Source organism: Ictalurus punctatus, chromosome 4 (assembly GCF_001660625.3).
Source record: "Ictalurus punctatus breed USDA103 chromosome 4, Coco_2.0, whole genome shotgun sequence".
Taxonomy (NCBI): Eukaryota; Metazoa; Chordata; class Actinopteri; order Siluriformes; family Ictaluridae; genus Ictalurus; species Ictalurus punctatus.
This window is the reverse complement of record NC_071284.1, coordinates 26,855,447-26,880,827: the sequence shown is the minus strand read 5'-3', so window position 1 is coordinate 26,880,827 and position 25,381 is coordinate 26,855,447. Positions and strand designations below refer to the sequence as shown.

The following is a 25,381-nucleotide window of genomic DNA, read 5'->3' as shown; positions in this document are numbered from 1 at the left end:
GAATAGGTTACAGTCTTTACATACTCCATACTCGATCACTATGCCAAGCTATATATTGCACATATTGCACTACATTTTTCTACATTACCAGATATTTCACGAAATACACTTAAATATTATTGTTATAATTGTATTGTATGTATATATAGTTTGTATTGTATGTTTATATAGTTTCCTATATATTTATATAATGTGCATTTATTAATTTTTTTTCTTTTTTTGTAACATAGCTTAATGGGGAACTGCACACTAAACATCATTGTACTTGTACAATGACAATAAAGATATTAATTTCCATAGTAGTAGTAGTAGTAGTAGTAGTAGTAGTAAGAAGAAGAAGAAGAAGAAGAAGAAGAAGAAGAAGAAAGGGAGAATCTTTACTACATAACACTTTCATGTGAGTTTAAATTCTCAATGTGCTGTACATGTAAAAAAAAATAAATAAATAAATGGGGGGGTGGTGGTCTAAAGAAGTATTTATTGTAAATAACAACAATCTACAATCTTTAATGGATTAACTAAAATTCTATGATGATTACTACAATTATAGGCTATGAATTTTATTTATTTATTTATTTATTTATTTTTACAACAGAACAAATAACCAGGGTCAACAATTCCCTTGATTAAATTTGTTGACCCTGGTTGTTTGTTTTTGTTCTAGTTTAATCTTGAGTTGTGTTGAACCTTTTAATTCCAAACATGGATTAATACCTTTAATACCTTTAACATGGATTAAAACCCTAATTTTCTGATTACATCTTGACCTTTGAGTAAAATCCTGACCTCTGACAGTCCACCATGATGCACTCATTAACCTAAAGTTCCTGTTAAAACTAAAACCAGGATTAAATCATGTTTTAAAGCTTTGGTAAAACTGGATGAATGGCTAAAAGTCTGATTTAATCCCGACCAGCCAGTTTCTTCTTGTCTTTTATTTTGGAAAGTAAGTGTTAACACACTCGACGACGCTGTTTCTCAGTCGTTGCTGTGAGCTTCACTGTTCTTCGAGCTCAACGCCATAGAAATGGTTTAGACAGAGCCGTTTTTGGCATGACTAAAACGTTAATTTTTACAGGAAGAGGATGACACAGTGACGAAGTGATCCCTTTATCTCACAGGCTAACTGTCATCATTTCTGCCGAGAGAAACATGCAGCAGTGCTCATCGCCAGGTCTCTATTCACATGACTAACGTTAGCATGCTAGCTCTTCTGTTATACTGCTCTGACTGGGGTTCAACTCAAAATGGCTGCCTGTCCGAAGTATAGTTCACTACACAGTGTGCAAAAGGCATTGTTTATTACCTTATGTAGTGCACTAGTGCAGGGAGCAGGGAGCTATTTGGAGTTCAGACAGTTGGTCTCCTAGCTTGTTTATTAACCAGTTCAATAGCTATTCTGGGTTGTGTTTAGGTTTGTCAGTGAGTAGTGTAGATACAGTAGTAAAGGCACTTTTCTTTGTAGACATGATCACTTATATCCTGTATATGCAGGATGTATAGGCGTGAAGATTGAAAGTGTTGGTGTTTTGTAATTGTTGGTGTATTTCTGGACGTAGTATTAGAGGAAGGTGATGAAATGGAAGGTGTTAAGGAGAAGCAGGGTCGACTGTCTCGACCACATAGAATAAGCGAGAATTCAAAGGTACAGTTGAAATCTTTGCTACACCCTTTAATGGTTTGACGTGCTGTAAAATAGTGTATCACCAATGCCATTTTTCCTCTCACGGCAGGTGTATCGATGGGCTGACCAAGCCATGTACCTCCTGCAGGGTTTAAACGAGCAGCGAGAATGTGGTCAGTTGTGTGATGTGGTCTTGGTGGCGAATGGCCAGCGGGTTCGTGCCCACCGCGCCCTGCTGGCCGTTTCCAGCCCGTACTTCCAGGCCATGTTCACGCTTGGCATGAGAGAGGAGCGCCAAGCTGAGGTGGAGCTTGTAGGTGCCTCGTTTGTGGGGGTTAAGGCAGTCGTGGACTTCCTCTATAGTGGCGAGTTGCCCCTTGATGGTGGAAACATTGACTACGTACTGGAGACGGCTCACTTGCTGCAAGTCTGGCAGGCTGTCGATTTCTGTTGCCAGTACCTGGAGAAAGAGGTCAACGAAGACAACTATCTGTACCTGCAGGAACTGGCGATGCTTTACAGCTTGGAGCGTCTGGACGCCTTCATAGACCGCTTTGTCCTGGAGCGATTCGCCACTCTCTCCTGCACGCCCAAGTTCTTGAAAGACGTGGGATTATCCAAACTGTGTTCCTACTTAGCCAGCGAAGAGGTGCAGCACGAGAGTGAGCAGACCCTCCTCCAGGCAGCCCTCCAGTGGCTCAACCAGAAACCCGAGCGCTTGCCATTCGCCCACCAGCTCCTGCGCCACGTCCGCTTGGCCCTGATCTCACCTGTGGAGCTGGCAGAGCATGTCCTGCCTGCTGTACGCTCTTTATTGCCCCCAGATTCAGGCTGCCAAGCGCTGGTGGAGGAAGCACTAAGCTACCATGCTCACGTCAGTGCCCAGCCTGTACTACAAACAACACAGTCAGCCCTGAGAGGAGGAGTGGAGCGCCTGCTGCTGGTTGGAGGAGAGGTGTATGAGCGTGGTGAAGAGCTGAGCACTGACGTGAGCTGGCTAGATGAAGAAGCAGGAGTGTGGGTGGTAGAGACGCAGTTGCCGGCTCAGAGGAGCCACCATTGCGTGGCAGTGCTGGGGGGATTCATTTTTATCGCTGGGGGAAGCTCGTCACGGGATAACGGTGGAGACGCAGCAAGTAACATACTCTACCGATACGACCCACGTAACAACACATGGTCCAAGGTAATTAGTTCAGAACTGTTTTATGGAACGTTGAGATTTGGTAACAGGATAGGCAAAACATAATTAATGAGGCTCGCCGTAAAATATCTGTTAAAATAAAAACTTGGGTCTCTGCAACAGCCCATGCTCTGTAAGGAAGATTTAAAAACCAAAAAAAAAAAAAACTTAACGATGTTCTTCACCAACATACACACACTCAGGACAAGGAAGCATCTCTATTTGCCTGTCAATTCAGAAAGCTCCCCCTTTGACAGGTGCGTTCATGGGGTTCTAGCCTAGGCAGTGTGTCCATGCGTTCTGGGGGTCTGACTTTGATTTTGAACTTCAAAGAAGCTAGCGTCAGCTAAGTTCCTCCGAAATTGCTGACGATAACAGATAATTAAAGATGGGACATTAAGATTTGTTGGGAAAATGCAAGCTGTAACTTGTTCGTAATGTCTAGCGATAGCACGACGATGATGTCATTTCTAAATCTTTCTCTTCCTTCCTTCCTTTCTCTTGCTATAGGGTGCGAGTATGAACCAGCGCCGAGTGGATTTCTATCTCGGAACCATGGGGGACTGTGTGATTGCTGTTGGGGGACGAAATGAAAGCGGTGCACTATCATCTGTTGAGGTGTACCATCCCGTGGAGGATTACTGGACCTACGTAGCAGGGCTGCCAAGGTCTTGTGTCTTTTCGATTACAGATTTAGGCTTATTAAATAGAACAGAATTAAGGACATGGTTTGCTTGTCATGTGAGAGTCTTAACTGGTTCCGTTTTTGATGACTCTTGTTTTAGATTAACGTATGGCCATGCAGGCACAACACACAAAGGTGTAGTGTACATCTCAGGGGGCCATGACTATCAGATCGGACCTTACCGACGTGATATGCTCAGTTATGACCCGAGCGCCGGCGACACATGGATGGAGCGGCAGGCCATGACTCTGGCTCGAGGCTGGCACTGCATGGCATCACTGCACGACCGAATCTATGTAATCGGTGGCAGCGATGACCACGAGGACAGCATGGAGCGCTTCGATGTGCTAGAAGTAGAGGCGTTTGACCCGCACACTGAGCAGTGGAGCAGGGTCGCCCCGCTGCGCTACCCAAACAGCGAAGCAGCTGTTGCCGTGTGGGACAGCAAGATCTATGTGATGGGAGGCTACACCTGGGAGCACATGGACTTCTCAGAAAACACTCAGGTGTTCGTTCCAGAGAAGGGCCAGTGGGTGATGGGTCCCAACCTGCCCAGGTACATTGCTGGAGCCTCGGCGTGTGTATGCACTGTTCGAGCTCGGCAGTCCTGCAGCACTGAGCAGAACAGGACAGGTGTGATGGCGAAAGGCTTGCAAAACACCAGTCAAGGACAAGACAGATGACTGGAAGAGCAAACACAACGGTTCGATAATGTGCCCTGACCGGGCAGTTATTCTCCCAACATGCAGGTTACAGCACCAAGGGTACAGGGCCTTAACAGATACCCGTATATCTAGGCTGCTTATGGAGGACATGAACCGAATTGATTCAGCTGATTCAGTTTTGGAACTTGCTGGTTGCAAAGGTGTGATGTTAGAAGTGCTTCTTCAGTCATTTAGTATTCTGGTTTATTCCATGTCTAGGAATAATCTGCATTGTCACTCAATCTTGTGCTGAAGAGGTGTGTTCCATCGCTTGGGTTGTGTGAAATGTATGCATTTGCATTTCTCAATAATTACATGGTCTAACATGAGCAATCATTTTCAGTATTAGAGGAAAACATTAAAAAACAAGCATGTTTATTCTTTCTTTCCGAGGCTCAGTTTAGCACAGTGTGTTACAATCACAGTTTGGCACTAACACACTTGTGAGTATTTTGATTTAGACAATTTGTTGAGCAATTTAAATGTCTTTGTTTAAAATCTTGTTCTGTCATCTGAGCAGCAGCACTCGCATATCCAGTATTAACAGCATTTCACTTAAAAGGGTAGTAAGGATGAGATTCCAACCTGTGGGACAAGAAACATACCATTGTTAAGTTAATACGTGTTTGTTTTTGGTCTGTTTTGTTGTTTGATTAGTACTGCAGTGAGATGCGTGTTTTGACTCTTACTGTTCAATGACGCAGGCCTTCCAGCCACGATCCAGAGACCTGAGTGCACTCATATCCCCCGAGTCCAGAGAGAAATCAAAGATCTGCAATTATACATCAAGACACTATTGTAGACGTTACCGTACATGACTTTATTTAAAATCCTCTTCATCTAAACCAGCCTGCTGGTCATTTGTGTAAAAAATAAAACTGAAGGTTAAGACAAAAAATCAGGTTCTGATGTTGAATATTAGTTGTTATCAAGTCAAGTCAAATCAAGTGGCTTTTTATTATCATTTCAACCATACAAAGCTGGTACAGTACACGCTGAAACGAAACAACGTTCCTTCAGGACCACGGTGCTACATAAAACAACACACTAACCACATGAGACGACAAAGAACTAAAAAAAGACCTACACATTCTACATAAAGTGCTCATGCAAACAACACAGGACAGTACATTAACTACTAAAACAGGACAATAGGCAGAGTAAGTGACAGTGTAGCGCCGGGTGGTGTCCGATATAACAATTGTCCGATATAACAGGCGGTGCAAAAAGATAAGGAATAGCAATATAACATAAATGAATAGATGACAAAATGATGTGAGTATAATCTTGTATAACCAAACTAATCAAAAATCATGAGTTCAAATTCCAGGACTGCTGAGCTGTCACTGTTAGGCTCTTGTGCAAGGCCCTTAACCCTCAACTGCTCAGTTGTATAAATGAGATAAATATAAGTTGCTCTTTATAAGGGTGTCTGCCAAATCCCATAAATGTAAATGTAATAAGTAATGTAATGTAGCATAAGTAAAATGTAAACATTTTTAAATGATAAATCTCACACATTAAGCTAAAGGCTTAAATGATCAGGGTGATCAAGCAGGTCTATTATTGAGTGTATATACCCTGTGGCCTGTAACTACATATTTTGTATTATCCCCTTGACTGTTTTTAATTAAGTTTTCAATCCATACAGTTTAAGGAATATGATAAATGACATGAAAATACATCATGTGCACTGCTTCTTTAACTTCATTACCAGATTCCAGTTTTTGCTGTTTGCCGTACACAAATGACAATCCATTTGGTATGAACAAATGATAGGGAGAATATTCAAACTGCATAAATATCATACTGAATCAAAAAGGATTGATTACCTTGGTGTTCTCCAGAATATGGTGGGGTTTAACGCTCTTTGGAATCACTGGAATATTCTGCTCAATATGATATCTCAGCAAAATCTGCAAAATTTCCAAGTTTCACGGTATATAAAAAAATAAAAAGAAACCATACGTCTGTTCTAGTTGTGTGAGAGAGGATGTATGACCTGTGCAGGAGTCCGTCTGTGTTTTGCAGCAATTCCCCCAACCACAGGGTCCTCCAACAGCTTTTCAGGATCTTTGTCTCCTCTATGACTGCAGAATTTAGAGAAATTCAGATGACATCAGAACCAAATGAACGTTCATATAAAAATGACCATATGGCTTTTACCAATTCAGATCCAATGCCAAACTCGGGTTAATGATACATGTGAAATATGAACTCACTGCTCTTTGGACCTTCCTGGTGAGCCAAAGGGACTGTAGGCTGTGAGAGTGATGTTCTTCGATTTACAATATTCGATCACATCAGTCTGCACAAAGTAAGGATGAAGCTCTACCTGCCGATGAAAAGATTCTACTTACAGATATCACTCGAGCTGGCTAACCCACCTTATTAAGTTATTACAGTTAACCTGTTTGACTGAATGGGTTTAACCCATCATTTATTCAATAAATCAAAAACATGTAGGCCTATACATGTCAACTTGGACGTCTTTAAATTCAAAGCTCTGCTCAACTGTCAAACTGAAACTTTTACATCAGTAGGTTTCAATAAAGCCTAATATTGACTGGTATGAGTGCAAAAAAATACATAAAGCACTAAATTGTTCACTACCTGATTGACAGCTGGTGGGATTTTAGCCACAGACAGCAGCCTTTCCAATTGTTGGATTGAGAAGTTGGACACTCCAATACTCTTTACTTTTCCAGAGTCCTTCAGGGCTTCCATCCCCTGCCATGTACATATACACATTATATATACAGTAATTCTCAATATTACTTTTGTGGTATGTGTTTTTTAGATCAGAGAGTTCTTTCCTTACCTGCCACACATCCACATAATCAATATCTGATGTGACTATCTTTCCATCCTTCATAGGAAAGAGCTCATTATCAACTTTCTGTAGGAAAAAAAATACCATTAGTGGCTAGTACTGAAATAAACATGATGGCAAACAAATCAGATTTATTTCTTATTTCTTTTCTAATAAGTTAATGAATATAATGCATACACAAGAAGATGATCATTTTAAAACTTGATGAGTAAACTGTGTGGCTACTATTTATCAGTGCTCCTCACCCTAATAACACTATTCCCACATTGACAACTTGGTGCTACCTCCACCAGGCTTCAGTTACCCTTGGAATCTCTGTCTATGCCCTCACTGTCATATCACAGCAAACCAGTGACTACATTTCCCATCCTGCACTGCAGCCTACAAACTTGGCTGCCATGGACTACAGATTCACTGGTTTGCTGTGATATGACACTTGCCCTGTCACTGATGTTTTGTTGGATGGCCTCCTCTAGTTAGTTAGTTAGTTACATTTATATAGCGTGTATATTATATTATATACACTCAAAGAGCTTTACATAGTATGGGGTTAACCACCATTACTGTGTAGCATCCACCTGGATGATGCGATGGCAGCCATAGTGCACAAGAACGCCCACCACACACCAGCTGTTAGTGGAGATTAGAGGAGAGTGATGTAGCCAGTTTAGAGATGGGGATTATTAGGCATAGTCCCTCTTGTGCCATATTCTTTCCATTGCTTAATAATAGATTCAGTTGTGCCCTGCAGGTTATTCTCCACAGTAATGTAAAAAATGCATTTAAAATGCCCTCATTTCTGACCTAAGGTGACTGAATATACTTTTATTGTGCAACCTGTAGTCCCACGGGAAAGTGCACCAGATACAGGTCCAGGTACTCGAGTTGCAGGTCACTGAGAGATTTATTCAGACACAGAGGGATGTCCTTGGGGGCATGATGAGTGCACCACAACTGCACAAATCAAAACGGAGATACTTCATTAGTTTGTCTCCTGAGACTAGGCAATTATGTGTAATTTATAACACAAGAATGGCTTAAGAAGACACCAAGTATAAGCAACTCTTTATGGACACAGCAGCATGCAAGGACCTGTACAAAGGGTGTTTGTGCTATGTGTTGATTCCTCAAACATTTGGCTGTTTTATTCATTCTGGATTATTCTGTGATTTATGTTAACAAACTCACCTTACTCACGATGAACATGTCCTGGCGCCTAATGATGCCCTGCTGCATTTTGGATTGGATCGCCTTCCCCAGCTCCACCTCATTCTGATAACTGTAGGCCGTGTCCAAGTGACGGTAACCAGCAGCTATAGCTGTCTCAGCTGCACCTTGACACAGATCTGAGCTTGTGTCCTGACAGCCAAGTAATAAAACAATAATATACTGCCGCTTTCACTATACACACTGATAAGGACAGAACTAAATACATCTTATATTCCATGCTTCTATCAAGAGTTTTCTTAAATTTTTCATTTAGGGCCAAAGGTTGATTTCACAGGAGTCCCACTGTATTCTTACTGCTCATAAATCTAAATATGGTGTATGTTTTTTTTTTGTTTGTTCGTTTGTTTGTTTGATTGTTTGTTTTTTACAGGATGCCTTGTGAATGCTGAGTTATAAGACTTTTTTTTATCTAACGTGGTATTAGACAAACACATTAGACAAATTCATGTATAACAGTAGCACACTATTAGAAAACAGAGTACATCAAAGGTTCTGTAGATGTTTAGGGCTTTTAATCTTATTTTTTAAAATTCTACTTTTAAAAATTCGAGTTTTAGGGGTTTAAAAAATCCCTTCCCTTCTCACTTTCCTTTCCCCTGTTCTCATTTACAGTTAGTCTAGAGACATAGAGTGTTTCCACCGAGCTACAGTCCAACCTACTGCTCTGATTTTTTTTAAAGATTACACTTGAAGAATTGCATTTTAACATCCTTTGAATGATTTCTTGTAATAAACACTGAATTATTTATTATGAGCTACTTACTTACGAGATCCTAATTCTTTTGTACTATAAGTACACAACTGTTTTTTGTAAACACCTGAAAATGGTAATTGAGAATCAATATTAAACTAGAGTATGGAACAGTCTTCCTATTAGTGTTCGGGACTCAGACACAGTCTCAGTGTTTAAGTCTAGGCTTAAAACGTATTTGTTTACTCAAGCCTACCCTGACTAGATTCTGTTCTCTACTACTTCGCAGTCATAATTATCTTTTTTCTATCTCGCTCCTTTCGCCGCGCCCCACACGAATTTATGGAGATACTAGAGATCCAGATCCTTTCTGCCTCTGGATGGAGCTCAAATCTTCTTTAATTCCAGACTGCTGGGACTACGGCTGCTCCTAACGCCATACAGACTTCATATAAATCCATAATGAACTTTTTCACACTAACTGTTGTTACCCAGATGAGGATGGGTTCCCTTCTAAGTCTGTTTCCTCTCAAGGTTTCTTCCTCTTAAAACATCTTAGGGAGTTTTTCCTTGCCACCGTCGCCACTCAGTGGCTTGCTCAGTTGGGATAAATTCGCACCTTTAATATCTGTATACCGTGTTGATATTTCTGTAAAGCTGCTTTGAGACAATGTCTATTGTAAAAAGCGCTATACAAATAAAATTGAATTGAATTGAATTGAAGTATGCTATAAAATAGACAGTGTTAAAATCAGTTGCTATGCAGATGCTATTTAAATACAATTTGATAAGTCATCAAGAACCATTAGGAACAACATATTCAATTAACGTACCATCACAGAGCCTCAGAAAAACATTAACGCTGATCAGGAGCAACACGTTCCTTTAAACCATCACAGACCAGAACATATTTCTGAACTGCCATCTCAGACCACAGACAACATGTTCCATTAAACTACCGTCACAGACCACAGACAACATGTTCCATTAAACTACCGTCACAGGCCACTGGCACATGTTCCATTAAACTACTGTCACAGACCACAGGCAACATGTTACATTAAACTACCATCACAGACCACTGGCACATGTTCCATTAAACTACCGTCACAGACCACAGACAACATGTTCCATTAAACTACCGTCACAGAGCACAGACAACATGTTTCATTAAACTATTGTCACAGACCACAGACAACATGTTCCATTAAACTACCGTCACAGACCACAGACAACATGTTCCATTAAACTATTGTCACAGACCACAGGTAACATGGTCCATTAAACTACCGTCACAGAATACAGACAACATGCTCCATTAAACTACCATCACCGACCACAGGCAACATGTTTCATTAAACTACCATCAGTGACCACAGGCAACATGTTCCACTAAACTACCATCACCGACCACAGGCAACATGTTTCATTAAACTACCATCACCGACCACAGGCAACATGTTCCATTAAACTACCGTCACAGACCACAGGTAAAATGTTCCATTACACTACCATCACAGACCAAACACAACATGTTCCATTAAAGTACCGTCACAGACCACAGGCAACATGTTCCATTAAACCACCGTCACCAACCACAGGCAACATGTTCCATTACATTACCGTCACAGACCACAGGCAACATGTTCCCTTAAACTATTGTCACAGAACACAGGCAACATGTTCCATTAAACTACTGTCACCAACCACAGGCAACATGTTCCATTAAACTACCGTCACAGAACTGCAGAAACGTGTTAACAACTATTAAGAACTATCCATTACAGACTGCCAGAAACATGTTAAAACTCATCAGGACCAAAACGTTCCATTACACTACCATCGCAGACTTTCAGAAACACTAAATCCCATTAGGGCCAATATATTTCATTAAACTACCATCACAGACCCTTAGAAAAACGAATCCATTAGGGACAACACATTCCATTAAAGTATCATCACCCACTGGAAATCAATCATTTCTAATGTTTCTAAAGGTCAATTGACTGTGTTTATTTGTGCACTGCTAACTGCTGAAATTCTGACTTATCAATAATTCAATTATGTTTACACAGTCTTACAGTTCTCAAATACCTTAAACATACAGATTAAGATGAGACATCTTCATCTCATCCAGTATGTAAGCTGTGCAACACCTAATATAAAAACGATATAGCTAGCTGTCTAATTGAAACAAACTTAGTTCTGTTGTTGTACAATGAGAGAAGACATGTACATGGTTTTTATTTAGCAAAGCTTGTTCATACACTTTCATTAACCAAGCTGGAGGGTGGTTATTTATTTGTAGAAGGTGTAGTCTGCTATGCAACACATAGGTTACTGTATATCTCAGATTTGGAATTAAAAAGACCACCTGGAAAAGTAGTGTTGAGTTGAGAGAGTGAGTGGAAAAAAAACACTGCCAATAATGTAAATGAAAGAAAATTCACTTTCGAAACCACATTACGAGTATGAATATATAAAAAATTCACTTTCTAAACCACGTTACGAGTATGAGTATATAAAAAAATTCACTTTCGAAACCATGTTACGAGTATGAGTATAATAACTGATTTCTGAATCTTTTGCAGAGTTTTAACCAAGCAATGCCATTTACTAGTTACCTGCCTCATTTGGTCCATCTGTGTATTGCTGTATGAATTCTGTATACACTTGTTTAAAGTGGATTTATTGTGGTCCGCTATTTTTGGGAAACAGAGCGTGAATCAGGATTTGAATAAAAACCTGTATAAGCAGTTCCATAGCTGTTGATAGGATTATCTATATAGTTTGATGTAATAACTATGACTATGTATAAGGCCGCCTTTAAGCATGTACATTAGATAATGTAATGTGTAATGTGTAATGTTACCTTTCCTTTCCATGTCCCCAGGCCCAGTAGTGGCATCAAGTTGCCATCATTTAGCTCAACCTTCCTGGGTTGTTCACCAGGCTCTTCCATATGGGAACAATTTTAATAACGAATGAATAAGCTGGTTTATCCTGCTGTTCCTTAGAGTCCTTTTATTTTCTGTCTTCCACTCTTCCTTGCTTTACTGCACTATTCCACTTCCTTCTCCACTGCTGTTAGTCGCTTACTTTATCTAGACAGTTAATCATTCAACTTTACTTTACACTCTCTCTCTCTCTCTCTCTCTCTCTCTCTCTCTCTCTGTGTGTGTGTTTGTGTGTGTGTGTGTGTGTGTGTGTGTGTGTGTGTGTGTGTGTGTGTGTGTGTGTATGTGCGCGCGCGTGCTCTTTACCACTATTGTGCATGTATAGTCTAGAGTCTGTTGGCAAAATTGAGGAAAGTGACCTTAACAGCTGTGCCCATGTGACACTCTCCCATTTCCTCAGGAACAGTGTGAAAATCAGGAAGTAATCTTGCCCTCTTGATCTCTCTCTTTCTGTCTCTCTCTGAGGACATAATTCTACATAGTAATATAACTACATAGTATATAATTATATAAAATAATATTATTCTAAATAAAATGAATTACATGGAAATGTTAAACCTTGTTTTATATTCTATAATCCATCCATAATGTACAGTGTATATATACACTGATGAGCCATAAAATTAAAACCACCTGCCTAATAATTGTGCTCCCAAATCAGCTCTGACCTGTCGAAGCCTGGACTCCACAAGACCTCTGAAGGTGTGCTGTGGTATCCTGCACCTAGACATTAGCAGCAGATCCTTTAAGTCCTGTAAGGTGCAAAGTGGGGTCTCCATATAAAATCATGTGAAATAGTTTTAATTATATACTTATAATTTATATATATATATTTATTTATATATATATATATATATATATATATATATATATATATATATATATATATATATAAAGTACTTATAATTATATGAAATGAACATTTATGTCCATTAATTTATGAACCCTTCTTTCTTTGTGTAATTCATAGACCAGACAGCAGGGAGCATCATAGTTATATAATGTTATAAAGTTTTCCTAATTCCAATGCCTTATGGAATAAAGTCGAACCCTCCTGCAGTAACTAGTGCCAAAAACAAATACATGACTGCTAAATAATATTTTTCCTAAGACGTGTGTGTAGCAAATCTAACAATCCAAGTCCAAGATGCAAAACATACCAAGAACCCAAGTCTAGAAGCCAAATGCTTCCAGCTTATGTAGATTCTGATTCAGGCCCACTTTACTATTTTACTATTCTGTTTTCTCATAAATACTGGCACCCTTAAGGAGAACAGGCAAGATGCCATTCATTCAATAACCACTTGATCCTGGTCAAGTGTATGTGGAGTTTATGCCAGTCCATAGCAGAGCATCACACATATTTACATCTGGGGCAATTGACCAGAGCCAGTCCACTTGTCGAAATTTTTTTGGGCAGCAGGAGGAAACAGCGAGAACATATACAGTAAAACCGCATACAGAGAATAACCAGAGCTCAGGACTGAACCCTAGACCCTGGAACAGTGAGAGGTGCCAACACTACTGTGCCTGCTGAGTCACTGTGCTGCCCAGTGTGGGCAAAAGTTATTCTAGTAAATAAATATTTGTCTCTCTTTGGGACTACATACAAGGAACAATCACTTATTAACTATGAGGGGGGCTGATCATTTAGAAACTAGTTCTAAATAGGAATAAATACACATTCTGTTTGAGAAAATATTGTGTTAATGCTATGCAATATTCTCATTCACTTAAAACATTATCCGATTTCTTCATTTTTATATTTATTTTGCTCTTTTTCATAAGGGTTGCCAAATCTTCTGCAGTTTACTGTCCGGCTTTACATAAATGCGAGACTTCTTTATATATTTATTTTGATATATTTATATCCACAGCCTTCTGTTCCATAATGCCTGTTGGAGTAATGGCCTTTTTTACTATCCCTAAATCACTAACCACATAGACAGGTGTATATTTACTGTACTGAGAGAAGCTCATGAGGCTGGATTTGGAGTGAAATAACAATGAAAGAACAAAAATAAAAGAACATAAATAATAAAAAAGCAATTTATAATTTTGTGTCCATAGTTATTTAGACTCGATTTAGCTAGCATTAAGTAGTGTCCAGTAGTTTTATGTGGAAATGTGGATGTATGTGTTTTCACACCACAGTGCTCCAACATTTATTGTAAGATTTTATTTAAATAACTGTTTATATATAATACTGAAAAATCATATATAGGAAATACATTGAAGACTGAAAAAAAAGCAAAACATCAAAAAACCTGGTTCATAAAATGGTGGGGTTACGAATACCTGAGTGTCTGTGAGATAATTGAGTTCAAAAACAAGCAATAATTCTCAACAGTCTGTTCATGTATTGCATGTTATGCAGGATTAAGAGCACATGGTATGGAAGTCAACATCCAACAGCGGCACTCATAGCTGCCAGTCAGTTTGTAAAGCGGTGGTGAGACATGTGGCCTCTCTTTGGCTTCCAAACCAAACCAAGATGGATAGAACAATCATATACATACTCAAAAGGAAATGCTACAGTTTACAAATGATAAGTGCAAGATTTACATAAGACAGTTTACTGGTCCATATAAAAAAAGCAAAGAAACGGGGATTAGCTTATAGAATATAAATGGGATATAGCAGGGCTAAGCTCATCCCTGTTTGTTTTTTTGTCAATAAAAAGACATTAATAAAATGATTTTGTTTTGGCATCCTCATCAGATTGTTTTCTGCTAAAGAATGTTTTAAGGCAGATTATTTTGGATATAATAATAATAATAATAATAATTATTATTATTATTATTATTATTATTATTATTATCATCATCATCATCATCATCATCATCATCATCATCATCATCATCCATTATTTTGAAACCAAGCTCAACAGTACCAACGATTAGTACGACATAAAAATGTGACTCTGGGGCTGATTTATTTCCAGCCCAGACTGTAGATTCATGTACTGCAGCCTATCAGTAACAGTAAAGTGTCATTGTAGTGTAAATTTGTGTGACTGTGGCCTGATATTTTCCAGCCTGCACTACTGACATGTCCTGAGCAGTGATGAGGTGGATTATTTTGTCTGACTGTTCTGATGATATGCCATTCACAGGAGAAGCAAATAGACCAAGCATGTTGTCCAAACAAAAGTACAAATTACACCAAGGAATACATGACAAAACAATACTGTCTGTTTACCATTATGTTTGGTATTCAAAGTAGGGTGTTATGGACACTTCAAAATGAGTAATCAGGAATGATAGGAATGCCTTTAAGTGTGTGTGTGTGTGTGTGTGTGTGTGTGTGTGTGTGTGTGTGAGTGTGTGTGTAATACATTATGTAAGACCTTGTGAAATAATGCATTTCTCAGCCCTAATAGTTATTGAGCTATTGATAGATATTAGATTTTAGCCTTCCCCATCATAACCATATCATATATTATGACGTGTCATCACTACAGTGTAGAATATTTAGCTTCCTTTGAAGAAGAAACATTCATCCCCATTCAAACCATTAGACATGCATCTCACTGTCTAGTACATGTACACTTTTTTTTGGCATGTCCCATTATCTCTAGTTTATTCACTAAACATCGCTTTACTGGTCCAGGTCATTGCTGTCTTGGCTGCGAGGTCTGTAGTGGCGTGCACAGAATTCCCTGATCCGTTCGCATGCCTCTACCATCATTTCCTCTGGAACCGTCACCACAATCCGGAAGAAGTTTGGGTATTCGAATGCCTGAAGATGGAAGTATGATTGTTAAATAGTGTGGTGATCATTTTCTACAGCTTCAACATATGGTTGAAAAGGACACTTTTAAAAAATAATTTTGTGAAATACTACTCTTTTATATACATATATATTTATATATATTCCAACAGATGTACAGATGTAGAACAGATAATAGATTGAGGAGAGCTGAGTGATGTACCGTGGCAGGTAAGCAGAACACGGACTGTTCGGTAACCAACCGCTCTGTGAACTCCACATCATCCTGGAAATCTGGAAAGTGCTCCATTTCAATTCCAACCTGACATTAAAAACAGGTACATGTTAGCTTCCTATACGATGGCGATTAGAAGCTGCTGTAAATCTGACACCAGTATGACTATAACTTGGTTTGGTCCCCATTAAAATATTACCATGATGTACATGGCTCCAGATGGCATTACTGGGTTGAGCCCAGGAATCGTGGACAGTTCTGAGAAGCATATATCTGCATTTGACTGTAAGAGATGATGAAAAGGTACAATCAAATATAAAGGAGGTCAAAGCAATCAAAAAAGTTATGCCTCCCTACAGAATAAATGTTCAATTTTAGAAGTCGACTTTTATAAAGATTTGTTCGCAACTCAGTTTTTCATGTTTTCAATTTTTCAGAATCATTCACGCTGGTTTTCTTACCTTTATGAAGTTGATTGTACTTTGGTAGAACTCTGAGGGGGTGTTTTTAAAGATGCTTTCTAGCGCCCCCTGGATAACTGTACAGGCTCCTAAAATGCGCTGACTGAGCTTCACGAGACCTTCTCGAATCTTGAAATGAAATCAGTGAGAAATATGTAAGGTGAAAGTAAAATGTTGTTGATTTACTTGCTACGAGATGCCAATTATTACAATTTAGCACACCTCTTTTCCAAAGATGTTATTACGATCATGGATGAGGATCCAGCCCAGTCTCCATCCAGGAACAAGCCAGCGCTTAGCCAGACCACCACAGGACAGAATGGGTACATCACTGCTAAGAGGAGCCAGGGAATGAAACTCACAGTTGGGAAAGACCTGAGAAAGTTTAGAACTACATCAGAGATGTGTGATGCAATGCATAATGCATAATGCACAAGTTAATGTTACGTTTTAAGTTATTTTTTAAAAAATAGTGGCGAAATATAAATATCAGCAACTCATCCAATAATGATTAAACACCTTTCCTCTTGTGAAACCTAAAGAGATTGTAGACTAGAGTATTATTGGGCTGTACAACTTAGCACTTTCTGAAATCTGAAATAATTATAAAATAAACCTGAAACTGTACAAATAAGTAATAACCCCCCACACCTATGGGTACTACTTTCATCATTATTATTACTCTCATTAATATTTTTATTCTTTCATTGTTATTATCGTTGATGTGTTTGTTTAACTGATTTTTGTAATATTGTATCTGATAAGTCATGCCAATAGAGCTATTTTGAACTGAATAAATGTTTCATTTTAGTATAACTTAACAGTATAAAATATCAGAAATATCAAATCTAATAAAATGTTGCTTTTTAAAAAAAAAAAAAAAAAATCACTTTTTAAACTGACGCGACAGTGTTAGAGAACAGTATCTTGATAACAGTTTCTGGTACTCTGTACTCTAAAATCTTATATGTAGTTAGAAAATGAAGGCAGACCAAAACAATAAGGAAAGGAGGAAGAGAGAGGTCTACTCATATACATGAGTTTGGCTGTCTGGCTCTCATTAGCATGGAGCCTTAAAGTAGGGCGGTTGGATCCACCCCGCTTCCCATTGGCTGTTGACTGAGACTGTAAAACTGGCATTTTTGGGGAAACATTTGCACACACCAGCAGAACACCCATGATTTAATTCCCAAGGTCCGAACTGCAAGAATGTATACCTTCCCGCAATTATAGCTTATACCTGAAGCACTACACTGAACTGGTCTCTGTCGCTCTCTCTCAATTTCTCTCTCTCTCTCTCTCTCTCTCTCTCTCTCTGCGTTCGCTCTGAACTCAGTCCTATACGCCTATTTATGGCAAACAGATGTGAAAAGTGCACAGTCATTGTGGGTGGAAACTACAGGTTTTACAGACATAATAAATGGCATCCTGCTGTAATAATATGAAATAATATGATCTCATTTATAATAATTTGCTATCGTTTTTTGAAGCCTTCAGTCCATGTTATATGCTCTCATATGATTTATGCTGATAAATCTAAATGTGATTTAAGGCTAATACTTGATATGGTTTAATCTTTCTCAGCTATATCCTTGCTATATCACTTGAAAAAGACATCTGCTCTTTTTAACCCTTTACCAATACACTTCTTTTACTTTTCTGAAACAGAAAAATTATGGTGAAAGGACGTGTCCCTATCCTGAATGTGTGTTTTATTATTATTTAACAAATTAATGGAATTGCATCTGGTCTGGTCTGCACTTATATAGCACTTTTTTAACCGTAGCAGTTCTACAAAGCACTTTACTCATGCTGTTTCTTATTCACCCATTCACACACCAATTGTAACACAGCTGCCATGTAAGGTGCTAACTTGCCACTGGGAGCAACTTGGGGTTCAATGTCTTGCCCAAGGACAATACGCCATGTGGAGTCACATGTGCCAGGAATCGAACCGGCAACCCTATGATTATTGGACAACACACACTACCACCTGAGCCACAGCCGCCCATATGGGATATATTGATCTGTACTCTTTGCACTCATCAGACTTGCCCTTGATGAACTGTGGATTGCTGCAGCCTGATATGTTGCCAACCTTCATTTGATACACATGCTTCTGTAATCCCTTTTGTGCTGATGTGGTTTCCTCTGCTGAGCTGAGCCATGGAAAAGCATTCCCTGTCACTCTCTGTGTTACAATGCGTGTAATGCCAGAATCCTCTTCCAAACTAAAAACAATATGAAGCTACGGTAAAACTCATCTCTTGAGTCTGGCATATTGTACCTTTAACTGCAGACGTTAAAGAGAGGAATCTTACAGTAAAATTCTATTCTGGGAGGGTTCTGATGACTCTGAGTCAACGGTAACACAAGTTAGTAAACCTAACTATGCCACATTATTGTTAAGTTCTCTTATCTGATTGGTTAGAAGATGTTGATTCATTTTCTATAACAGCAGTTCTCATTTTAGTGCTGGCTGTAAATCGAATCGCAGGTTTATATTAATGCATTTGCTCTGATATATACTATATGCATACTGTATAATCATTTATATGGTCCAGCTTTCTGTAACATTCTTGGAAAGACGTCTCCAGTGCTTTGAAACAGTCAGAGATAAAATTGTAAGTTATCCTCCACATAAAAGTCGATAAACAGATTGCCAAATCGCTGTAGTATAAGGGGACTAACCATGACAATGGGGTATGTTTTTATAGAAATATACTCATCGTTGGGGAAATAACAAATAACCACACCACCACCTTAACATGCCCCATATGCCATCATATGGTGACAGTACTATGAAAAAAGAACAGATAGCATAATGTGATTTCTGTGTTACTGTCACTCACCATGTCTCCATAGATCTCATCTGCTAGGACAGGGACACAGTGTCTTGAGGCAACTACAGCACAACACAAATGAATAGGTTAATATTCAAGGATAAACAGATCCATCTAAAGTGAAGTACTGCAAAAACACAACATAATCAAAAAGACTAAGTTGAAGCAATCTTGATCTGAAATAACCGTGCATCGCATTGAACCGAATCATTCTGTACACACCTGAGAGGATGTTCTGCAGGTGCTCTTTGGGAAATACAGAGCCACAGGGGTTGGATGGGTTGTTGATGATCAGACAGGTTGTCCTCTCATCAATCAGACTCTCCAAGTGGTTGAGATCAATCTCCCAGGATTTCTCTGGCTAAAGACAAAGAACCATATTAATTTACACACAAGGATAAATGCTTTATCTAAGTAAATTAATCAGTGAATGGTATTTATCATCTTAGTTAATGGCTGCCAGAAATCTTTTACTTGAGTTGAGCTGATTTTCTCTTACATACAGTACATGCAGTACAAGTACTCTGGTCGGATTTGGATTGTACTGGAAGAGAGAAACTTTGAGATCTATGATGTTTGAGGTCACGTGTACTAAAAATTAACTGCACACGTGACTTCTTACTTGTTTCCTGGTGGGCTGTGTTGTCGTCACTTTATTCAAACAGAGATAAAAAAAAGTCTAAAACTGACTCTAGCTGGAATGGTTGCACACTGATTATGTGTCATAGTATTAGTGGCAATAATCATTGTTAATGTACATGTAGGATTACAGCAGAAATAATTCCCCATGATGTATCAGTGCCATATGTGATGCCTGTATAAATATATGAACACCACAGATATCACACATTTTCCTGATTCCTCCAAAAAAAAAACTACTACAACTTTTGCTACAGTTACGTACCAGTAGGTTGTACAGTTTGACCTGGATGCCCATCGACACAGCCAAGGTTTTGTAGAGAGAGAATCCAGGGCAAGGAATCAGGATGTTGTCTCCTGGATTACACAGCACACTGATGGCCAACTCTATAGCCTGGCTACATCCACTGGTCAGGATCACATCCTAAGGACAAGACAGATTTAGGAAATAGTTTTACATTTCACACTGCTTTGATGATAGTAATCTGTTATGATATATATATATATATATATATATATATATATATATATATATATATATATATATATGTACATACAGCTGCACTCAAATGATTGAACCCCCATTGCAAATCAGGTTTATTGTCAAAATGTACAGACATTCAGCTGTTTGCAATGAACAAATCAAGCAAAAGCAACTGAAATAGCTCAACACAACGGATGCTTCAATGCAACATATGATGATTTCTCCAGTCTCAAAATTATTCAACTCCTTCATGGCAAGCATCTTTAGTACTTAGTAGAGAACCCTTTTGCTGTTCTGACCTGCTGCTAATGAGATGCATAACTTCTGGCAGCGTTCCTTAGGAATCTTAGCCCATTCCTCATGAGCAATGGCCTCCAGTTCAGTAATATTCTTGGGTTTGCATGCTGCAACCGCCTTCTTCAAATCCCACCAGAGATGTTCCATGGGGTTCAAGTCAGGTGACTGTGATGGCTCTGTAGAATCTTCCAGGACTTCTTCTGAAACCAAGCCTTGGTGGAATTTGAGGTATGCTTGGGATCATTGTCCTGTTGATCAAAGGTCCAATAACGCCCCAGCTTCAGCTTCCTCACAGACAGCATGAGGTTTTCTCCTAGGATTTCCTGATACGTCAATGAATCGATCTTGGCTTCCACACGCTGCAGGTTTCCAGTGCCAGAGGATGCGAAGCAGCCCCAGAGCATCACCGAGCCACCACCATGCTTGACTGTGGACAGAGTGTTCTTTCTTCATTCTTCTTTCTCCAGACATACCGCTGATCCATCGTGCTGAAAAGTTCCAGTTTTGTTTCATTGCTCCACAGAACAAATCCCAAAACTTCTGTGGCTTATTTATATGATTTTGAGCCGACTTTACTTGTGCTTTTGGGTCAGTAGTGGTGTACGTCTTGGAGTTCTGGCATGGAAATCTTCTGTGTTTAGTACACACCTTACTGTGCTCACTGAAACCTCAATGCCTGTTGCCAACAAGTCTTGCTGCAGGTCTTTTGCAGTCACTCGAGGGTTTTTCACAACCTGCCTTCTCAGAAATCTGCTTGCTACCGCTGATAGCTTCCGTTTTCTGCCCTGTCCAGGTATTTCAAAATTTTCTACCCCTAGCCAGTTCAGGTATTTCTTGTGTTCCAGCTCAATCACACCTGGTGAACTAATGAAGCCCTTGATTACCTGCATCAGGTGTACTTGAGACAACATCTGTTTTGCATATTTGTGTTGTTGTGAGGGATTCTATTCAGAGGGTTGAATAATTTTGAAACTGGAGAAATCATTATAAATTGCATTTCAAGTTTGATTTGTTCATTGCAAACAGCTGAAAGTCTGTAAATTTTGACAATAAACCTGATTTGCAATGGGGGTTGAATCATTTTGCTTGCAACTGATATATATATATATATATATATATATATATATATATATATATATATATATATATATATATATATATATATATATATATATATATATAAATTGGGAAAATGGCTCACTCACGTTAGCTTCCAGTGGTGCACTAGATTGGCTGTAGAAGTTTGCCACAGCCTCTCTGCTCTTATTATAACCTGATAATGATAAAGATTGATGAAATTACAAACATTTAATACATAGTATTACACATTGTGCAAATATATGAAACAAAATGTGAAAATACAATTAAAAAAAAAATACAACAGGAATAGGGAAAAAATTTACATTTGTATTTTATATCTATGTAAATAAGCCAAATCTACATTAAATACACAATGGTAAATCTTTAAAGATTATTTGATTACTAATAGCAGTTAAACATTACTATCATTAAACATTTTCCATGATTCACATGAAAAACTAGCAAGGTTAAGCTTAAAATTTCAGCCAGCGTAAGTGCTATTTGGGATTCCTGAGTTATCCTGCCATTCTTTTTCCTTTTTCCTCACCTACTGAAGGGGCATAGCCATTGAATTTGTGTGAGTCTACAGCTTTCTTGACAGCCTGTAGCACACTTTTATCTGTAGGCAAGTTTCCGAATACTGTAGGATCACCTGAGGAAAACAAAGAAAGACGGAAGCAAAGCGATCAGACACTGGAGCCGAACATGGGAGTGAACACCACAACACGGCAACAGAAATGGCTAAACAAATATTTTACAGCAGACTCTCATGTTAAGCGGAAATCAATGGCAAAACTTTTTGATGCTTTTAAGATGAGATGCACATTTTATTCTTTGGATATTGTTCTAAGGTATTTCAATGTATTATTCAGTATGTATTATGTATTATTCTGCTTGATCAGAAGGTTTTGATTCATTTTACAGTATATAATAGCAGCTCTGACAATAGTGTGGGCTGTAATTCAGACACCTATGCATTAATATTTATATCAATGCGCTCACTCCAATAGTTATTGCTTCTAGTAAAGAATAAGAAGAAGCTTTAACGTTAATGGAAGGAGTCTCCTGTGTCAGTGTTTTGCAACAGTCATTAAGTTTTTTTTTTTTTTTTTCCAGTTTCTTCAATAATAGGCGCAAGATGCATAAGTGATAGTACAGGCTACGAACTGTTCATTAATAGGCTACCAATACTGTTCATTAATAATTTAAAAATGCTAATCATTGCCAAATAAATGTAAGAGGAATGCGACACTTCGGGGTGATCTGTTACAGGAAAATAATCAACGTTGGGGAGGTAAGGACACCGTCATGTACATACTATGGACCGTTTTATTCTAATGTAGTGCTGTGTATTGTGCCACTGTTTCTGATTTTTCTCACCATGGGTCTGAAGAAACATTTCATTTTAATGAATAAATAAAACTTCACTTTGTAACAGACGGTTAGAAGTCAGCTGGATTTCCGGTTAGGTGTAGCCTATTCTGTGATCTTACCGATGGACAGGGCGATCATGGGCTTGTCAGGGTTCGGGGTGAGCTTCATGCCGTCGACTATAGCGCGGATAGGATTGAGTGTGTTCTTCGCCATCTCGGACGCTCGCACGCTCCAGCGCTGCCCGCGCGCTCTCGGTTTAACGCGCGCCGGCGCGCTCCCGTTCAGCACAGTGACTCCATTCGTTCCGTTCGTTCCCTGACCTTTGAACTTTCCATCTCCTCCGTGAAAACCGTTCATTGAGACTCCATTCATGTTCCCGACACGTGACATTTTTTCTAAAAAAGAACAAAAAAAAACAACAACAAATAAATAAATACATTGTTAATAATAATAATAACATTAATAATAATAATAATAATAATAATAATAATAATAATAATAATAATAATAATAAAGATGCTTGATTAAGCACGTTGTGTAGCCTACACACCCAGCTAACAATTATTGCTTTCCAGAAATGCATATTAGTTGTTGTTGTTTTTTCTTCAGGAAAGTTTTCTTTATGAAAATATAAAGTTCGTCTTTTGTTGTGCATTATGTTTCCTCTAACATCCCCATAACCTTTCCATTATTCTCAGGAACCTTTCCTTAACGTTAGGAGAACTTTCTCCTTAAGTATCCCCATACAAACATATTACAGAAACATACACAGCGTTGGACGGATCATTTCCAGCATTCACGGGCCATTATTAAAGAAGACTGATTAAAGACTGATTTTTGATCGGGCTGAATTACAAAGACAAGCATAAAAAAAAAGAGACGAAGCTCCAGATAAACAAACAATACTGAATTCATCATTCAGAATCAGGTTTTGAAATAGCTACATATATTTTAGGCTACAGGGGTAGGTTAGAAATACAACTGGTAACTCTGATTCAAAAGATATGATGAATTAAGAATTAATAGATGCCATTAATGCAAAACAAGCATTTAAAACTATTAAACAAAACAAAATGCACAATTTTCTATAACTGTAGAAAGCATCTAATCTGATGCATTACCAAACAATGTGATATATTTTGCATCTTTCTGCATGGCATAATTCACAACATTACTGTGTTAAATTTCAGTAATATGTTTATTCGAAGTGTATTAGAAGTGCTTGTAAGTGGTTAATAATAATGAGAGAAATACCTTTCAGAAGCGCCTCAAAAGAATCCTTTTAAAAATTTCCCTACAGGAATATGATTAAATTATGCACTGTAGTGGAGTGTTGTGGCCGGTTTTATAGCCGCCACAGAAATCAGTGCATGACTATGCTACCCATTTTTTCATTGGTGGAAACTGAGGGCTGTCCCACACACCCCACTTAGCCAAAAATGTAAAACAGATGCTTTTTCTTTTTTTTACAGGACTGTAAGAGTTAGGTAAGTTGACCTCTTTCCAGGAACTGGAATTTGATACCTGGTCTGAAGCAAATCCTGATTACGAATTCCCAATATTTATATGCCTCTTAGACAGTATGCTACTGCATAGTTTGTAGGCTGAGTGGATTTTGTGCAAACGTCAGCCCCAAATGTGGTGAAAAACCAGGAAAATGTGACCTTACCTTACCTCCCAGAGTTGACCATTTTCCTATAACACATCATCTCGAAATGATGTATTCCTCTTATAGCCGATCACATTTATTTCTCAGTGATTACTCTTTCTAATTTATTCATGAACAGCATTAGTAGCCTCTTGATGAACCGTAGCCTATAAATGATGCAACTTGTCATGTTACTAAAACGTAACGACTGTTGCAAAACACTGACACTGGAGACTCCTTCCATTAATGTTAAATAAGCTTCTTACAGAAAAAGTCCCCGTTAATGATCACATCTTTTTCTTTTTTAAATAGCAACACATGATAACCCATTTATTATTATTATGTAGACTGTCCTCCAAAGAAGTTACTGTGTATGTTGTTACTATAGAAACAATAACTATTGGAATGAGTGCATTAATATAAATACGATAGGTGTCTGAATTACAGCCCAAACTATTGTCAGAGCTGCTGTTATATAAAATTAATCAAAACCAACAATGTAAAACAGAGGGTTTTCCTCCTTCTTTTTTTCAGGACCATAACCTCTTTGAAGGAACTGGAATTTGATACCTGGTCTGAACCAAATCCCGATTATTAATTCCCAATATTCATATGCTACTGCATAGTTTATAAGCTGAGTAGAGCTTGTGCATTAAAAGTCAGTCCCAAATGTGGTGCTTAAACGTAGAAAAATCAAGAGATGCT

The 25,381-nt window shown here is 38.5% G+C and overlaps 3 protein-coding genes across 5 annotated transcripts; 1 reads left to right on the top strand and 2 right to left on the bottom strand.

The window, feature by feature from the left end:
* The first annotated feature begins 975 nt into the window (after window positions 1–975).
* Window positions 976–6,913, top strand: klhl36 (kelch-like family member 36). Of its 2 annotated transcripts, none has more exons than XM_017465556.3 (5): window positions 976–1,174; window positions 1,560–1,645; window positions 1,734–2,807; window positions 3,315–3,472; window positions 3,590–6,913. In XM_017465556.3, the coding sequence occupies exons 1-5, from the start codon at window positions 1,153–1,155 to the stop codon at window positions 4,170–4,172; spliced, it is 1,923 nt and encodes a 640-aa protein (XP_017321045.1). In that variant the 5' UTR covers window positions 976–1,152; the 3' UTR covers window positions 4,173–6,913. The 2 variants fall into 2 exon arrangements, with proteins under 2 accessions (XP_017321045.1, XP_053534067.1); XM_053678092.1 differs by having other exon boundaries at window positions 976–1,195.
* Window positions 4,548–12,106, bottom strand: zgc:56622 (uncharacterized protein LOC326033 homolog). Of its 2 annotated transcripts, none has more exons than XM_047153376.2 (10): window positions 11,820–12,106; window positions 8,215–8,415; window positions 7,864–7,980; window positions 7,015–7,092; window positions 6,807–6,923; window positions 6,416–6,528; window positions 6,196–6,283; window positions 6,026–6,109; window positions 4,883–4,965; window positions 4,548–4,778 (listed from the first exon to the last, which is right to left on the bottom strand). In XM_047153376.2, the coding sequence occupies exons 1-10, from the start codon at window positions 11,907–11,909 to the stop codon at window positions 4,745–4,747; spliced, it is 1,005 nt and encodes a 334-aa protein (XP_047009332.2). In that variant the 5' UTR covers window positions 11,910–12,106; the 3' UTR covers window positions 4,548–4,744. The 2 variants fall into 2 exon arrangements, with proteins under 2 accessions (XP_047009332.2, XP_047009333.2); XM_047153377.2 differs by having other exon boundaries at window positions 8,215–8,385; window positions 11,820–12,100.
* Window positions 12,107–14,068: 1,962 nt separating this feature from the next.
* On the bottom strand, window positions 14,069–24,439 carry tat (tyrosine aminotransferase). Its single transcript, XM_053678090.1, has 12 exons — window positions 24,283–24,439; window positions 23,148–23,423; window positions 22,202–22,306; window positions 21,780–21,847; window positions 20,059–20,217; window positions 19,377–19,515; window positions 19,164–19,216; window positions 16,534–16,686; window positions 16,312–16,440; window positions 16,050–16,133; window positions 15,839–15,937; window positions 14,069–15,645 (listed from the first exon to the last, which is right to left on the bottom strand). The coding sequence occupies exons 2-12, from the start codon at window positions 23,416–23,418 to the stop codon at window positions 15,505–15,507; spliced, it is 1,401 nt and encodes a 466-aa protein (XP_053534065.1). The 5' UTR covers window positions 23,419–23,423; window positions 24,283–24,439; the 3' UTR covers window positions 14,069–15,504.
* Window positions 24,440–25,381: the final 942 nt, after the last annotated feature.

Bases quoted from the DNA above. Each gene is read 5' to 3' on its own strand.
- klhl36 (XM_017465556.3), top strand. From the start codon at position 1,153: ATGCAGCAGTGCTCATCGCCAG. The intron at 1,646-1,733 runs GTACAGTTGAAA...CTCTCACGGCAG, and splicing joins GAATAAGCGAGAATTCAAAG to GTGTATCGATGGGCTGACCA. The intron at 2,808-3,314 runs GTAATTAGTTCA...CTCTTGCTATAG, and splicing joins GTAACAACACATGGTCCAAG to GGTGCGAGTATGAACCAGCG.
- zgc:56622 (XM_047153376.2), bottom strand. From the start codon at position 11,909: ATGGAAGAGCCTGGTGAACAACCCAGGAAGGTTGAGCTAAATGATGGC. The intron at 7,093-7,863 runs GTTGCACAATAA...TTTTTCCTACAG, and splicing joins ACTTTCCCGTGGGACTACAG to AAAGTTGATAATGAGCTCTT. The intron at 6,924-7,014 runs GTAAGGAAAGAA...TGTACATGGCAG, and splicing joins ATTATGTGGATGTGTGGCAG to GGGATGGAAGCCCTGAAGGA.
- tat (XM_053678090.1), bottom strand. From the start codon at position 23,418: ATGTCACGTGTCGGGAACATGAATGGAGTCTCAATGAACGGTTTTCAC. The intron at 16,687-19,163 runs GTGAGTGACAGT...AAACTTTCTCAG, and splicing joins ATGAGATCTATGGAGACATG to GTCTTTCCCAACTGTGAGTT. The intron at 15,646-15,838 runs GTACATCACTCA...TTCCATCTTCAG, and splicing joins TGTTCTGCTTACCTGCCACG to GCATTCGAATACCCAAACTT.